Below are 17,934 nucleotides of genomic sequence, written 5' to 3'. Positions count from 1 at the left end.
CACCCCTCAGTCTCCTCTTCTCCAGGCTAAGCAACCCCAGCTCCCTCAGCCTCTCCTCGTAGGGCTTATGTTCCAAACCCCTCACCAACTTTGTTGCCCTTCTCTGGACTCGTTCCAGCAAGTCAACATCCTTCCTAAACTGAGGGGCCCAGAACTGGACACAGTACTCGAGGTGCGGCCTAACCAGTGCAGTGTACAGGGGCAGAATGACCTCCCTGCTCCTGCTGGCCACACTGTTCCTGATGCAGGCCAGGATGCCATTGGCCCTCTTAGCTGCCTGGGCACACTGCAGGCTCATGTTCAGTCTACCGTCGACCAGCACCCCCAGGTCCCTCTCAGCCTGACTGCTCTCCAGCCACTCTGACCCCAGCCTGTAGCTCTGCATGGGGTTGCTGTGGCCAATGTGCAGAACCCGGCACTTGGATGTGTTAGATCTCATGCCGTTGGACTCTGCCCATCTGCCCAGCCTGTCGAGGTCCCTCTGCAGAGCCTCTTTACCCTCCAGCAGATCAACTCCTGCGCCCAGCTTGGTGTCGTCAGCAAATTTACTGATGATGGACTCGATGCCCAAATATCCAGTATATCACATATTACCAGTATGTGTTACCAGTATATTACACATTACCAGTATATCACATATCGTTATCTGTTGTCTCTGACATTTATCTTTTGAAGAGATATCTGGCAGCTTTATGATGACATACAAGAGCATATTTCACCTGCCTCAGATTAACTACAAGAAATCAGTTTGAATGCACCTGAAGACAAACCTTCCCTTCAAGACTAGGGTTGATGAGTAAGAGAAGTATCTTGTACTGACAATACTACTAACATCTGAGATCTGCAAGAAATTCAGAATTTCAGTAAACCAGTACACTCAACACTTCCTGTAGCACTGGTCTAGTAATAACATTTGAAAAAAAATGAACAAGATCAGAATATAACTTTCATAGTTGAAAACCAAGCACTACATACCACAGAACTTTCAATATAGGGAAGACGCTGTTTCCAGCACCACAGCCAACCTAAAACCAGAAGAAAAATAAAATTTTGTCTCACATTATGGTAAAACCAATTACACTTGAAGGTCTGTTGGGCAGAAATGGGGCAAACGGCTCACATCACGATTCTCAAATCACTTCTACAATCACATCTCACCTCAGTGTCTTTCTAAAGAAAGAATCTCTCTCAAACTACTTAAGAAAAATGCAGTATTCTTGTCCAACTTCACCATGTGGTAAGAACACATCAAGTATTTGCACTTCAAGACAGAATTTTCCTTAGGAAATCAGGAATCCAACTCCCAGTGAAAATGGAATCTGACAATCTAGCCCTAAATTCTGGTTTGGGAGAAACTGTAAAGGGAAAACAAAGCCCGTATCAAAAGTTTCCCTGAAAGTTTCTGCCATAAATGAATGTAGCACATCAAATTCTAAATGCTTATTTTCCAGATACATACTAAGCCTCTTCATCAGCTTTTGAGAAATCTGAGTTGGATCTAATAGGTAGAATATTTGCAGTGCATTACCTCTAATATTCTGTAAGTGGCATTGCTACCAGGAAAGGATTCTAGTCTACCAACTTTCTCTCCACAGTTTTTGCCCTGATTGTCAGTAAGAGATTTTGCTTGGTTTTCATTATATATGTATCCTTGTACAGAAGTAGAACCACCTCCATAATTTTTCTTCAAATATTTTTCTCCTTCCTCAAGCATTTCATTTTTGTGTGAAAAATTGTCAATACTATTTATTTTTGTTTCTTCTGAAGATCTTTCTTCTGTTTTCAACTCTTCTCTCTTTTTTTCAGGAAGAATTTCTGGAAACTCCAGAAACAGCCAATTGCGATCCTTGAAAAAGTTATTTTTGTGTGTCTTGTAAAATTCATTCCAATATTGACTGGCTTCTCTCTCATATTTATCTGAAATTAAAACAAAAACTTGGTAAATGAGTGTCTCAGTTTGAGTTAGAATAGAATGAATTCTGCTTGGTGATTTTACTTTTCAGGTCAGTCTCTTCTAAGTACCTGCAATTTCTGAAATTAATGGCACGTTTTCACAGAGCGTCTGCTTCCAGTAGCGATAACACTTAATGTCTCTAGTTCGTACCAAGGATTGGTGTGCAGGCCAAGGTCAATGCTAGATCTTCTGTACTGCTTTGGGGTGCAGAGCAAAAGGCTGCAGCTGCAGGGAGGAGTAAATAGGACCCCAAATTGGCCAACAAGGTAGTCTATTCCATATATGGTCACATTCAGTACAAAGCTAAGGGATCACAAGGGTCTAACTCTCTTCTTCAGTGGCCAGTGTCCAAGGAGTGCTCTATCCATTCTGCCTTCAATCCTGATCCATGAGTACCTTTTCAAATTTGTAAGTCTCTCTCTCTTATTCTCTTTCTTAAACAAGTTTTGCCATCTCAAATTATAAAAGCAACACATATAATCAAAAGTTATCAATCTTTTTTCTATTTAAGAAACACTAAACTGAAATTACTTTCATGATTTATGCAACTATGAACAACTGCAGATTTGTTACTTGCTAGTCGTATCTAAAAAAACCACCATCAATTAGAAGCCCAGATCTGTGAATTGGCATGGTAAATGCTGCTGCATAGTCAATGGACTGTAATTCACTCAACATTTAACAATAGTTTTGACAGAAAAGAACAATACAGTCAGAAACAACATTCTGGCTTTCTTACATTCAAAACACTTCAGAGTCTTGCAATAGAACTTTGTGTTAACTTTTAATTCACAAAGCATTATAACTGAATACTATAATGTCAAACAATAGGACTGGAAGGGATTTCAACCAATCAGGGAATTCCTGCCCCTTCTCCACAGAAATGCATCCAACTTGTTCTTAAAATACCAACTTTCATATAGATTTGACAACTTTCCTCAGTAACATACTACAGGTCTTCACCATCTGTACAGTTAAAAACCTTTTCCACTACCTAACCTGAAATTTCTCCATTTCAATTTAAGTTCAGTCATTCTTGTCTCATTAACCAAGCAGATAAAGCAAATATTATTTGTGCCTCTTTGTAACACCTATTTACTTATTTGAAGTCTTTTACTTTGCCTTCCTAAACAATCTTTCTTCTAGATTGCCTAAATCTCTCCTTTTTTTACACATCAGTCACGATTTTCAGACTTCTGAGCATTTTCATTTTTCTTCTCTAGATTCTCTCCAGTTGATTTACTATTTTTTGGTGATGTATTCTGGTAAAGGCATTATCACTGCAGAGCAAAAGGAGTATTTTATGAGGCTTACAGGCTGTAATCCTGTTTATAACTCCCAGCTTGCCATTTTGCAACAGCATGACACTGCTGATTCAGCTAGTGATTCACCACAACCCTCAGATATTCTTCTGCAAAATGACTACCTAGCCAATTGTTCCAGAACCTATTTTTTCAAGGAATTATTCTAAGCAGAGCATTTTGCATTTATTTTTGGCAAACTTGTATATTTCAGCTTTTTTTTTTTTCCACCATTTGCACAGATCTTTCAGAATCCTATACTTGACCATACTTGAAACATCATTTAGTATCATTTCCTGAGCTCACTAAAGAAAATACTAAACAGAACTGGACATGGAACAAAATGTTTCTCTATCCAACACAGACTTCCATTCTGAAAAGATCTCTAGGCATATTCATTCACCCAAAAGCAGCTTCATCAGCTCTCACTTTCCTAACTTGCTTATGAAAATGTCAAGTAAAGCAAGTTAGAAGCTTCACCAGAGATAAATTTCAATGTCTCCATTCCTCATCTCTCTTAAGTATCAAACCAAATTGTTTGTTTGTTTGTTTTGTTTTCCCTTCCCTCGTTCTCAAATCATTTACAGAACTGTTACCACTGATGTTTCTTACCAAGTGTAGATCACTTAGCACTTAAGATTACTCCCACCTGGAGTACTGCGTCCAGTTCTGGAGCCCCTGTTACAAGAGGGATATGGACATGCTGGAACATATCCAGAGAAGGGCCACGAGGATGATCAGAGGGCTGGAGCACCTCTCCTCTGGGGACAGACTGAGGGAGTTGGGGCTGTTCAGTCTGGAGAAGAGAAGGCTTGAGGTGACCTAATTGTGGCCTTCCAGTATCTGAAGGGGGCCTACAAGAAGGCTGGGGAGGGACTTCTCAGGATATCAGGTAGTGATAGGACTAGGGGGAATGGAATGAAGCTGGAGGTGGGGAGATTCAGGCAGGATGTGAGGAGGAAGTTGTTCACCATGAGAGTGGTGAAGCCCTGGAACGGGTTGTCCAGGGGGGTGGTTGAGGCCCTGTCCCTGGAGGTGTTTAAGCCCAGGCTGGATGAGGCTCTGGCCAGCCTGATCTATTGTGGGGTGTCCCTGCCCATGGCAGGGGGGTTGGAACTAGATGATCCTTGTGGTCCCTTCCAACCCGCACTGATACCATGATCATACAGTGTGCTGCCTTTTTCATTTTATCCCTCCTCACTTACATTGACCAACTAATTCTTTTAATAAAAATGCATAGAGTAAATATATGGTGCATTTCTCCTATTCCCATTTAAAACTTAATATACTATTTCCTAAATCATTACAGCTTTTCAGAGATAAACAAGGCTGAGAATTATCATTAGAGGCACAGACAGGCAGTGGGAAGTAGCAAGAAGATGGCAGAATGCCTTGTCCTAGAAATCTGCATAATTTTTAAAATTCAACATTTAATTCACCCAGCTGTATCATTAAAGGGCAAGACCCAGCCAAGCAGAGTAACTGTACAGACTTGTTTCATAATGCAAGTGCAGAGTTCAGTAAGGTCATACACATAGATTTCAATAGCATAAGTTCTACATTCATAGATTTCTCAGCTTCAGTATAAAACCCAAACCTCCTATTCAGAGGTTCTTAAATCATTGTAATTCCTTGTTATAGTCACTACTTTTCTGCAAGTCTGCTCAGTTTTTCAGATTTCAGAACTGAAGGAAAGCAATTGCTAAACTCAGTATATATTAATGTGGTATTACATAGGTTCAAATGAAAGAACACTTTACACTTTCCAGTCTTTTCACTGGTCACTCCTGCACCACTGTGTAATAACTATGCTTGCATTATTATTATCTTTTTGTTTCCATTTTGTATATTTAAGTAGCCTGACTGCTAAATTTTCTGAAGCACTTAAAAATGACAAAACTAATAAATGTATAACCTTTTGAGATAAAAACATCCTTAGTCAACTGATTTTTCTCCTTAACAGAATCTTTCATACATTAGTATGTATGCCAAGAAGAAAATTCCTAAAATTGTATCACAAATTCATTCAGTTTTAACGACTTTTGTTTTAACAAGGCTCACCAGAACTATACTGTTTTACTGGTATGATACTATCATTGAAATCTGTCTTTTCTTTTTCCCTTTACTGTAGTTTCTGCAGCCCCAAAATAACCTGCTCATTAGCTTCAGCCTAGTTCATTGTTTACACAAAGAGGCCAAAATGTACTTCCATTTGCAGAATGAAGCTGAAGCTTTTCTGAAGGCACACTATCAGCAATGCTCACCTATTCAATTCCTAAACAGAGGGGCATTCATAGGAAATGTTCTTGGATTCTTGTATTTCTTGGCAATAGACAAATGCCTGATTATTCCATTTCTCACCAGCACAAACTAAATTCTAATTGATTGTAGATGAAGAACAAAAAGTTCCGTGAGCCACAGGGTTACACAGCTTACTTTTCAATTATGAGTCCTTTTACAATTTCTTGTACAAACCAAATGAAAATATTAGATGTCATTTTTGAAACGCAAACATTGTACTCCTGCATTTATATAAGGACTGTGAGAAGTAACAGAAAAGGGCAGGATGACAATCCCAGAACATTCGAAGTGCCACACATTCAAAGAGCACACAATCCAAGACACATTCAGAGGCAATTCCAATAAACTCCATGAGCTCGAGTTTCATCAGTGAAACTGAGCACCAGATCACAATGACACTATCTAAATTGACAGGTTCAAGATACATTAAGTAGACTGAGGCACAGGACATCCAAGTAATCGTTTCAGAATATCTAATAAAGGAAAAAATTAAGAATCCAGTCTTCTGTTACTATCAGGTTGACACTTCTTCTTTAGCAGAGTTTAGGGTTTAATTTGCCAGTTTGAATTTACTTATTTTTCAGAAATGCAGAATACATTAAGTTTTCCTTTTGAAGACACACTAAAGCTCCTGCATGTTTTACAGAGTAGACTCTTGTGTGATGCAGCACTCCCAGCTCAACTTGCCCAAAGCAGTAAGCTGGGACCAACTGGGACCAGTGCAACTTTCATGGTAGTTAACTGAAATGTGGTGTAATGTACAAACACTAGCTCTCTAAACAGTCCACAAATCATTAAAAAGCGTTTTGAATATTTTATGTGGGAACTTTTATCCCCAGCACCCTAGCTGCTGCAAACTCATTGCCTTTGATGAAGTAGCAGTTCTGTGTAGCATGAGTTTTATCCTGAAGAACTGCAAAAAGAGGAAGGGCTCGCAACAGCATCACAACGATGTACTAATTTTACATCAAGCCTATTACCTTCCTCAAATGTAAAATTGCTCAAATAAGTAACTGGATTGCTAGAAAAAAACAAACAAACCAAACAACAAACTTTAAGACAACCTTTTGTGGCAACAAAGGTTAAAAAACCCAAAACAACCTACCACAAAATGCCCAAACAACAAATTTGGACAAGAGAATGCAGAAATAAAAAGAGCTTTCCTGCATTTCAGGGCATCTTTGTATGCTCTAATAAACAACATTAAAACAGGAATTCTTACGCTGTTATAAATTTGTTACCTTGGTCTTCCCACTGGACTTTCACAAGAGAGTTCTCTGCTGCTTTTTGCTTGGCATTCTCCTCTTCTTCTTGTGACCACTGCATGTGGTCCCTGCAAAAGGCAATTTAAGAACAAGCCTTTAAATAGGAAATAGGATTGTTTCCCAGGGAAAACAATTACAAATTAGCTGCACTGTCTCAAATACATCTGAATGCAAACAAATTACCAGAAGGAGTCTGACATTTAAAAACTAAGTTTCAGTGTACAATAGATAAAAATTAATTATTAGTTAGGCAAAAAAACCCAAGTGATTAAGAAAAATCTACCAGCTGAAGAGGCTGAAGTAGTATGGATTTTTTTTCCCCCTTAACAATAGGATTAATTTGTATCTTGTAAATTGAAGGTATTTATAGGAATGTATTTTCTGTGTCCCATTAGAACTGGTTTGGGATTGATATAATAATAGACCTATTAACAAACACTCTGATGCAAGAAACTTCTCACATTACCAATGCTTATGATGAGGACAAAGGTCATTTAGCGAAGGAATGAGCTGTTCCTGAAACAAGGAGCATAATTCACATATTTGAGTGGAGCAGGTAGAACTGATTAACAGGACTTTACTTATTTGGGTAATAGAGAAAGGAAACGTGAAAAAAAGAGCTACAAAGAGCTGCAGTGCTACAATGGCTGCAGAGTCTAGGTTACCCATATTTGTGTGAAGTGGTTAATTAAATGCTTTACTATTCCATTAAATAGTTACAGAACCAAGCCAAGATCTGACCCTGATGACAAAACCACCTTCCCACAGATTGTGTTTGGATTGGCCACAATGGGGAATGCCCAAAAACATTCTGCTGGCAGCTTTTAGCACAAATCAGTTGTCCTTCCAAATTGTCCAGTCTGAAGAATTTTAGAAATCTGATTAAATTAGATAACATAATACAAGTAATCTATTAGATCCTAATTCTACCAAAATCAATTAAGTAAAAGCCTATGACTTCTCAGGTGCCACCCTGAGAAGAGCTGATTTTCTATGAAAGCTAACGAGCATCTTCCTGTTCCATGCTTGGTGACACAGGTAATTTAATTCTTAGACCTTCACTGTTCCTCTTTTGTTAATTGTGGGAGACTAATTGGTATGTATTTGTCTGCTTGCCACAGACTTGACTTCCTCATCTCTACTGAAATATTTCTCATTATTGTCCCCAGCAGGTTGCCTCTCCCCTTCCTGTATTTGTTCCTATACCAAATGTTCCTGCGCAGCGTCAAGGCTCTGACAGACAAACTGTAGAAGAATAAAACTGAACAATTGAAGCACTACTCGAGGCAGCCATTATCTTGGAAAGACCTGCTGCCCTCACTGCTGTTTCGACCTTGACCACTCTAGCCAGCTGAAACCAATGACTATTCTAATGGCAATACTCTCTGTCACAAGGGCTGATTGTATGATTTGCTCTGCTATAAGTTTGTTGTGGTTTGAGCCTTAACTGGAATGTAAGAGCTCAGATGGCAGCAAGACTGAGAACTCCTCCCCTGCTCCCCCTTCCTCTTTCCTGATAGACAAAAAAAGGGAAGGGAAAAGAATAGGGAAAAATAAGGGAAGGAAAAAAGGGAAAGAAAGGGGGGTAAGGAAAAAGGGGAGGAGGTAAATCTACCGAGAAATAATTTGGAGTTGGTTTGGAAGCAGAGAAGTACATTTCTAACTTTAAACAAAATATATATATATATATATGTAAAAAATAGTAACAGGAAGGGTTCACAAGGGTAAGGAACAAGGATGTATAGGGAGATATACAAAACTAACAGTCCTTTGGAGAAATGTGGATGTGCCAGGGAGAAAGACCAGGGCTGACCATGTGGCAGAGAACCAGGAAGAAAGACCAGGCCTGACCATGTGGCAGAGAGCCAGGAAGCCAGCAGCACCTCTTGGTCCTCTCACACAGGCGAGGCAGGAGCAAAAGAGAGGGGAAATGGTTGCTGTACCCTCCCCTTTATACTTCTGCTAGACAGGAAGGGGGAGTGGAACAGACTAACTCAGTTTCCTGGAAGGGAAGGAAGGAACCAAGTCCACCTGGATCAGGTCCTTAATCTCCGGGGAGAGCAGGGCTCTCACAACCCTCCCCCTCCCAGGAGGGGTGTCAACCCCAGCACAAAGCTTTAGCTAATCAATTTGAATCCATCTTTGTGGGTAGGTCAGAATCCTTAAGGGCTCTACAAACTATACTATAGGTGCCTGAAGTCCTCCATTTTCAACAACTTTTTGGTTTTTTGCCTTTTTCTCTCCTTGGAAATTCATAAAGCTGAAGAAAGATCTCTTGGCTTTCCTAAAATTTTCTGTATGGAAGACCACAAATAGGACTGCAGCAGCACTTATTGATTGAAGTCTGCAAAAGAGGGGACACAGCACAGCTCTTACACGAACAACTTACACAGTTTGCATGTCTCAAGTGAACAGCAATACAGAGGGAACACAGGATACAGAATTCTAAGTACAGAAGCATTTAAAACTGAACACTGACAGCAGCAAAGCAAGCTATCAGTTCTAACCACACCAGGAACTGTTATCGTGAGTAGGCCTGACGTGAGGTCAAGCAATGCTACTTTCAGTTCAACTTACTCAAGTTATCCCTTTTCCGTTAACTTGTTTGCTAATATAGATTTTAATTATTCCTGAAAACTAACGTTAAAACTGTGCCAATTACTAACCTGAAGAGAATCACACAATTTTTGCTCCACTGTTTAGCATCGTTTACTACTCATCTCTCAAAAGGACAGAAAAACAGCACTGCAAATATCTAAAGCATTAGCTTTTGCTCAGTATTCCTAGCAGCAATGGTAGTGGCTCCTGGCTCCCTGCCAAGTCACACAGGCAAAAAGAAGGAAGCCACTTTATAAAGTACCACAGACGAGTGGAAAACAAAAGGACATAAATCCTCATGCAACAATGCGAGAGAAGATGTATCCCTTATGATCACCCTGCATGATCTATTCAGCTCAATCACCAGTCATCCTTATCCTTATAGCTGTACTGAGAATCCTGCTGATTCAGCCATCTTAAGATCCAAGAACCTACACACTCCACCCTCCCACTTCATATCTGGGTTCTTGATTTATTAAGATCTTCACAACTTGCATGCAACCTCTGCTCCAACCTAAAAAAAAAACCAAACAACCCTTCCAAAAAGGGAGGAGGGAAGGGGGGGAAAAAAAAAAAGTCTCATCTGTTTTCCCTTCTGAACTACATGGATTAATCTGCAAATCCACCTTCTGAATACCCTTGTTCTTCTCAATCCCAACTTTCAATACCAACCACCTGCATCGTAACTCAGTAACTCTCTATTAGACCAAATGCTAGCAAGAAAACTGAAGCAACATATCACATTTATTTGGAAGGAAATGAACAAATGAAGCAAAATGTGGATTTTATCAAAGTACAATGCTACCAATGGAGGGTGGCCTTTTTCTTAAAATCTTTTTCTACTTATATTAGATAAACTACATTTGAACCAGCATTCACAGACGATTTTTCCAGCTAGCTGGAGGTCCCGAGTCTGGAATACGCTTTAAAGATACACCACATATAGATTTATGAAACATGGGGATAAACTTTACAGTCTTTTAACATAATAACCAGCCATCTTCCAGCCTCCTTGATCAAGGATCTTAAATATAGGTAACTCCATATTTGGCCTTAGGTAATATGTGATGGGAAGCCCATGGTCCCTCTTGGGAACATACAGTTTAGAGAACAGTAATAGGTGACATCTATTTGTTTATCTTGCCTCATAAAGTAAAGCCCAAATTCAAAGACTAAAATGAAAAAATTAGTTTATTAACCAGAAGGCAATCCTGTGTGTCATATTCTTCTTTTAGGACCTTCATATTCATGAGAATTCTATTAAAATAAAACTTTTGAAATAATTTAGATTAAGAAATAATGTAGATCTATTGACAAATATTGCTAAAACATATAATATTTTTAAAATACAGCAAGTTGGAAACTCCATTTTAGAACAAAAGCTTGTCCTGTAACTTCTGGGACAGCTGCCAGCAGGAGACACTTCTGAGGAAGGTGTACGTACACATTACTTTAATGAAGTAAACTTAAGCCATGAAACTTGTCATCTGTTACTCCTATGTTATGTTACCCATTGGTTATCATTAGCCACATCTAACTGCTTTTCTAATTTTACTAAACCCTTGATCTCAAAAATGGTGTGTAGCAGAATTAAAAAATATATTTTAAAATTATGTAGAAAATAATTTCTGGTCTAGCTTCTAAATTCCCCATTTCTCTTTTCATCACATATTCCTTGTTCCTCAGTTATAAACTACAGAAACAAAAATTCCCAGCTTCCAAATATCTTACATAGATATTCTTCTACTTTCTAGACAGATTTAGGTATTCTTCTACCCTCCTGACACTTCCTGTATCACTTACTGCTTTGTATTCATCTCCACTCCATGGACAAAAACCCTAGCCTTTTCAATCTCAGTTTCCCTGCTGTCTTGACTAGCATTCACACTCTCTCTTCTGAGCCACCATTAATCATAAAAATATCTTTCAGAGATGGAGATGCACTGCTGCAAATCAGGGCAAATCTTATTCTTGCTAACATTTACATGCTAATGCTTTTTCTGTTATTATATTGCTTGTTTATATTAAGATTGTATTTAATACTTTTTATGACAATTATGCATGACACAGAAATCTCAGCTGAACTATCTGTAATGTCTTCAATACACTTTTAGAAGAACACTTTTGAAATTGTGTCAATTTTATAATACAGCTCTAATTGAGCATGCAACACTCTGGTACCTAACCAGTAACTTTCTGCCATGATAACATGACTGCTTATCCTCAACACTTACTGATCTATAATATTTTGCCTTGGCTAACTACTCAGCAGCTTTTTCTCCAAATCACTGAGAACTCAAAAATGTAAGGTTACTTGTGACAATCTCAAATTCTCTCTACCACCACCTTTCAACATCTGTTCTGGCATATATATATATACACATACACCCCTACTCCATCATTCCTCACAGCAAATAATAAACAAAAAAACACATGAAAATCAGCCTTAAAGAAACATCTCACCACATGTTATGGTCAAAAACCTTAGCAGGATCAGTTAAAATCCGTGATCCAAGCGGAACAGCTGGTCGTCTACTACTTTGGTGCCTCTGCTGCATCTTGCCTTTCCTCAGACATAAAGCAGAAAGCCTTGTAATGAAATTCATTTTGCTCAGAGACCTGAAAATACAATTAACTCAAATTACAGTTTTGCTGTAACTTAATTGTTCATGTCACTTACACAAGAATCCAGTCAAATCATCAGACACCAATATCAACTTTAGCAATAATCTTTTACTATAATACCAACCTCAATGCTTTTGAGAAAAGTATGCTTTCAGTGTGCTGAAAGACCAAGTAATCCCAAAGTAGATAGTGAAATTAAAGCAGTTGAAAGATAAATTACTTGGTACTTGGTATCATTTCAAGTGGGGGTGGGGGGAAGGGAGGAGGGAAAAGAAAAAACAAAAAAGAAATATATACTAAAACAATAAACCAAGTTTAACACTGTGCCTCTAAGAAGACAAGTAAAAAAGTGATCAGTAAAGAATCAAATTGCTATAGTGGGTACCACAATGTCATTGAAACTGACATTTCTCACACCTCTCACTAGGTTACCATCATCACAAGATACTACTTCTTGAGTAAGTATTATGCACCAGAAAGCCTTCCAAAACTTCTGATACATATTCTCCTGATCCCTGTTTAATGCCCTCTTTGAAATGAATGTTCTTAAATGTTGAATTTCTGCTAACAAGATTAAAAAGTGCTTAAGATTTTTCTATGACATGTAAAATTCTCTCTTGTATTTCTGTATTCCATTTTTTAAAATCTATTTATACAGTATTAATAATAAAAGATAACAAGTGTGTGTAGCTAGCACCAACATTTTGTCTCGTTGGGGCTTGGGGTTTTTTTGCATATTCTTGTTAATGTAGACTTTTTAGGATACGAGTACAACAAAACAAAATACCCCTCCTCCTCCTCCTTTTACTCTAATGTGCCTTTCTTTTTAACTTCAAGTGCCCTGCACATGACTAGAAGTTACTCTTAGTCCTATTTTTTCCCTGCTGTTTCTATATAAATTGCACATTCAATTTAACCCACCATAAATACAAAATGTAGTTACAAAAGAACAGGCACAGTTTAAATACAGACATTATTATAAAACACTATGTGCAATTTGGTTACAAAATGAAGATTTTTATCTGGAGGAAAATAGTACTGTTTGATCACAAGTCCTGTACTGTCAATTAAAAAAAAAAAAAAAAAAAGAAAAGGTTATTTTGTACACATCAATACAAAGCCTGGCAAAGGAATCACAATTAAATGAACAATTCCTCATTTAAGGTGTACGTCTGAAAGAATCATGCCTTAGAAAGGGCATTGATTATTCATTTTAAGCCTACAGGAAGGGAAAGGGGGGAAAAAAAAGAGGACAAAAGATTACAAAATATTAAAATTTCTTTTTATTAGGCAAAGATTAAATAAAATGGGGTTTGCCTTTTGGCTGTTGATGCCAAATAGAAACTACTCATGAATTCTGGCGGCTGCAACATTACCAGGATATGGCACATTGCTGAGGTGAAAATGTAACATTTAATCACATTAAAGAAGTAAAACCCTCTTCTAATGTTAATGAGTTTAGGACCGGTTTTGAAAAATGCGGCCCAGCAACTAAAACCATTCTGGTTCATACTTTGATTACTACAAACCCCTGATGCTTTGCTTTTGAAAAAACATATTTTTCACAACATACTGCATAATTGCTAAGATATGTGGAGTATTGTAAAAATAACAATTATGCAACACAAAAATAAACACACTGTGACAAATTCTGCAAAATACCTGATCTACATAAAAGCAACGTTCTTGAAAACAAAAAACAAATAGAAAAGCCAAAAAAAAAGTTCAAACCACAATCTGATCTAAAATTATTAAGTTATAGAAATGCCTGGATAAAGATGCCATGATTGTGTTGCAAACGATTTACAAATCCTCTTTCTCCTTCAATCATTCAAAAAGACCTGAGACAGTATCTTGCATATCCTGTGCCAGTCTTGATATTCAAGACAAAATACACTGATTCAGCTGCTAGGCCAGTCATGTAATTTTTCTTGGCTTTCTAAATATCTCAGTAAGAACATGAAAAGATGCACATATGGGAATTATAGTGAGAGGACTAAGATGATGTTGCATGAGTAAAATCCAGACATGAAGCTCTTTTATGAGTATATGATCCTCTGAGTGATAATGACACAATTTTAGATGATAAATTCTGAAACATCAAGAGAGTGAATGGAGAAGGGGGGGTTGGCTGAGTTTAGTCTTGCATCCAGTGTTAAATGGGAAGGAAGTCCTTGGAGACATACATGTATACCCCTGAGAGTCAGAGTGACCCACAGATCATGAGATTAATGGGCAACCTACCTACTAAAAGTTCAAAAAGCATCTAAATAACTTAGAAGCATTATTTGAAAGCTTGAATCTTTCTCTAATTCATTCTGTCAATAAAACAGGGAAAACAGCCTTTCTCTTTCACAGATAAAATGATCATACCTTGAAACCATGACAGCAAAAAATGTAGTCTGAAGGAACTAGAAAGTATTTCTTTGTGTGGAGCCAGGGACAGGAAGTCTTAAATCTGATGATTAATCAAAGCAATGGAACTTTAATCTTTAAGGATATTGCAATGATCCTGAATTACATTAAAAATGCCTATATTTTGTGGCAGCATGACTATTTTTTCATTAAAGGAAATTTAAACAAATAATGTATGTGGTGACCACATTCAAAAGCAACATGGAAGATTTTTTTTCCCTTGTGGAGCACTGCCTTTTTGTCTTTGTAATTCTGTCATTATTACACAGAGATCAGGTCCTCAGTTTAGTAACTTTAAGAGAACAGCCTTATAACTTCTCCCCTTTCCAAACAACCCAACATAGCACCTTCAGTATAGCTTTTGATGGCAGACATGCAGAAGTGATGCACATCAACTGCCAGCTAGACCTGAAATAATACACTTCTAATTGATTTTGGCATTATAATCCCCGAGCTGTCACATCAACAGAGGAAAAACTACAGATGCGGGAGAAAATTGTCCTAATCTTGGTTTTTAAACAGTGAATTACACACCAAAGCATACATAAACCACTTAATTGGGGAGCAAAATTCTTAAGAAGTATCAGTTCTGAAACAGATATGAGAGGAAAAAAACCCAAACCAAATCAAGAAACAAACCGAAGTATTTTTTTTTTTAAGTACAACACAAACAAATCTAAAAAAAAAACCAACACAAAACCCAACAACCACCACAACATGCAAAAAAACCCCAACAAAACCCAGTAACAACAAACCACAAAACAGAACACAAATAACCTGTCATTTTTGTCCAAAAACCTAGTTCAATTAACTTACTGGATGAAAGAAACTGGTATCTCAGACACATAATTTCCTGATTCTTTAATCCATTATGTGAACAGAAACTAACAAAAGCATTTTATTTGAATTGTATGGGTAAAATGTGGAGTTCAGTTGTTACAAGTAGCTAATATAATCTGTTCTATATTAAACTACACCTGAGCTCCTATTTCTTTTTTTCCACTTGTAAAGACAGGAGATAAAACATTCTAACAGAACCTTGGATAAACATGTGATTGAAGAAAATCACAGTATTTTAAAGAAATGCAGCAATTCTGTTGGCATTTCATATATTCAAACTTTTTTGGGTTTTTTGGAATGTTGAAATATTTTGGTCAACTGTTTTGCTGAAATTGCACTATTTCAGTTTATAATAGAGATTTTCCAACTTCACTATCAAACACTATTTTACCTTTAAAATGAAACTTCAATAACGTATTTAAACTAAACTCAAAATACTTCAACTTCTGAAGAATTCATTCCCACTGAAGCTAAAACTCTATTTTGCTATCCTAGAATCATTCTTGGAATGGAATTTCTGCTTCTGTACTTCATCTTTTTACAGTAGCATTTTCACTTTTAATTAGTCCAATGTTCTGTGTTTGCAACACTTAATAATGGCACACAGAAAACATTGAGTACTTACTAAAATAACTTGGATACAAGTCACTCTTCATACAGGTTTCTCAAATATTGGATAATGTAAAGATGCAAAATCACAAATAATTCTTTAGGCTACTATCCTTCAAATACCTGTATAATTTGCTTATGACAAGTTGTCTTCACACACCAATGGGTGTTCGTATGATGTGGGATTTAAACATTTAATTATTCGGTGCAGTCCTTCCCCCCACCTCCTATTTTTCTGCCTTTTTCATTAGGCAATTCATGTCTTTTCCTGTTATTTATACAGCAGATTACAGCGTGAAACTGATTTACTAAATTAATCTATTCACAAGTTCAACATAAAGAGGAATCCATCAATGCTTAACGTAGCTCAGGAATAAGGTTTCTTACCTAACCTGTGCACCCTCTGCTGGCTGATGCTTAGGTAGGAAGGAAAAAAAAAAAAAGAGAAAAAAAAAAGGAAAGAAAAAAAAATAGGGGGAAAAAAAAGCTATGTTGACTTTATGTGTATATACATATATGTACATACACCTAAGTCTCCAAATATATCTTTCAATGACTTGGGTTTTTAGTCGTATTTCTACAAAATACTTAACGTGTAACTGTACTGCCTAACAATCAAAAGATTGTTTGTCTAAACATAAACTTCATTTTTTTACTGTTAAAGATGCTGAGGACAGAGACAGCAATACAAATTTTACTACTGTCTTGGAGAACCTCGTTCATTTACAGCCCTGCAAGACTCAGGAAGACCACATGGCCTTTGCTTAGGTGCAACATGCCTTGTCGGCTCTGAAATCTCTGGCAACGTTAAAGACCCACCAGGCAGCATGTGGATCATACTGAGGACTCTCGGGAGAAACAACTGCAATCACCGTTGTTTGTGTCTTCAGCTCACTTCATCCAAGTAACTGCGAGGCACCACAAAAAAACTACAAGTATCTGTATTTTGTTATAATATCATCAAAGATTGAAGGCTCCACACGGAGATCCTAAGAACAGACCCAGAAACACAGAGAAGATTACCCAATTCGCGTGCTTGGCCTCTAGCAAGGAAGGGAAAACAGTTCATCCACAGACTTAAGATGCTCTGCTAGCAAGTAGCTGTTGATGATAGTGACAACTTTAGGGACATAGCTCTGAAAATAGAAAAATAAACTGTCTTACACCTCAAGAAGTTGCTGGTGGCCCTGGAGTTTTAAAGTTCTGAACAAATCCTTTAAAATCACACACATCCCCCCGACAAGTCCGGGTACGTTCCATCCCACACAGCAGTATCCAAACCCACTCGTGGGCGATGTCCTAACCGCGCCGCACGTCCAGCCGCCGCTAGCAGGAGCCAGCCCGGAAGGGCGCTCACACCTGGGAGAGCCCCGTCCCGCCGCCCGGCTCCGGGGGACTTTCCTCTCCAGCAGGAAGACCCTGAAAGGATCTTTTCCCTAACTGAATTATCACTAATAGAACTTTCTTGCTTTTATTTAAAAACAGGACCCGTAAAAGTCTTCCATTGACACCCCCCACATGCTAAAGCGCGCTGCGTTTACTTCAGCCCCTTCAGCGTATGATAAGGCAGAGCAGCCCAAGAGGAGGCGGGGTCCCCGCTCCGCGGGTACCAGTGGGTAAGCCACTGTCGGAGGCTCGCACCAACCTCTGCGCAGCGACCCTCCTCCTGCCCCGCGGTCCTCCGTGCAGCGCTTCACCCTCGGCAACGCCGCAGCACTCCCAACTCCCGCCCGCTGGCACCCACGCGACCTGAAGCCCAGCCCGACCCGACCCGGCCCGGCCGCCGCAGCACAACTACAGCCCCGCCTGCCGCGGGGCATGGTGGGAGATGTGGTCCAAGCGCGCCGCAGAATGCAGCCTGCGAAAACTGCAGTACCCAGCGGGCTGCGGGGCAACAGAGGTTTGCTGTCGCTGGGCATTTGCGGTAAATCATCTCTGTGGTGGCGGGAGAGACGTGGTGCGTACCCAGTCCTGTGGGTGTCTACGGAGCGCGGCGTACTGGTCCCGCCTCGCGACGGTGCGGTTG

The 17,934-nt window shown here is 38.7% G+C and overlaps 1 protein-coding gene across 4 annotated transcripts in view; it reads right to left on the bottom strand.

Moving 5' to 3' along the window:
• Positions 1 to 17,668, bottom strand: part of METTL8 (methyltransferase 8, methylcytidine) — a 30,458-nt gene extending 12,790 nt beyond the window's left edge. For 3 of the 4 annotated variants that reach the window (XM_054174604.1, XM_054174597.1, XM_054174610.1), the window contains exons 1-6: positions 17,554 to 17,644; positions 16,932 to 17,044; positions 11,883 to 12,038; positions 6,798 to 6,889; positions 1,529 to 1,917; positions 976 to 1,025 (exon numbers count right to left, since the gene is read on the bottom strand). In XM_054174604.1, the coding sequence (XP_054030579.1) occupies positions 976 to 1,025; positions 1,529 to 1,917; positions 6,798 to 6,889; positions 11,883 to 12,025 (674 nt within the window). In that variant the 5' untranslated portion in view covers positions 12,026 to 12,038; positions 16,932 to 17,044; positions 17,554 to 17,644. Of the gene's footprint in view, positions 1 to 975; positions 1,026 to 1,528; positions 1,918 to 6,797; positions 6,890 to 11,882; positions 12,039 to 16,931; positions 17,045 to 17,553 lie in introns of all 4 variants that reach the window. The other variant, XM_009905499.2, reaches the window with a different exon arrangement.
• Between the last annotated feature and the right edge of the window lie 266 nt (positions 17,669 to 17,934).

This window comes from Dryobates pubescens, chromosome 2 (assembly GCF_014839835.1).
Source record: "Dryobates pubescens isolate bDryPub1 chromosome 2, bDryPub1.pri, whole genome shotgun sequence".
Classification (NCBI taxonomy): Eukaryota; Metazoa; Chordata; class Aves; order Piciformes; family Picidae; genus Dryobates; species Dryobates pubescens.
This window is presented reverse-complemented; position numbering and strand designations above follow the sequence as displayed.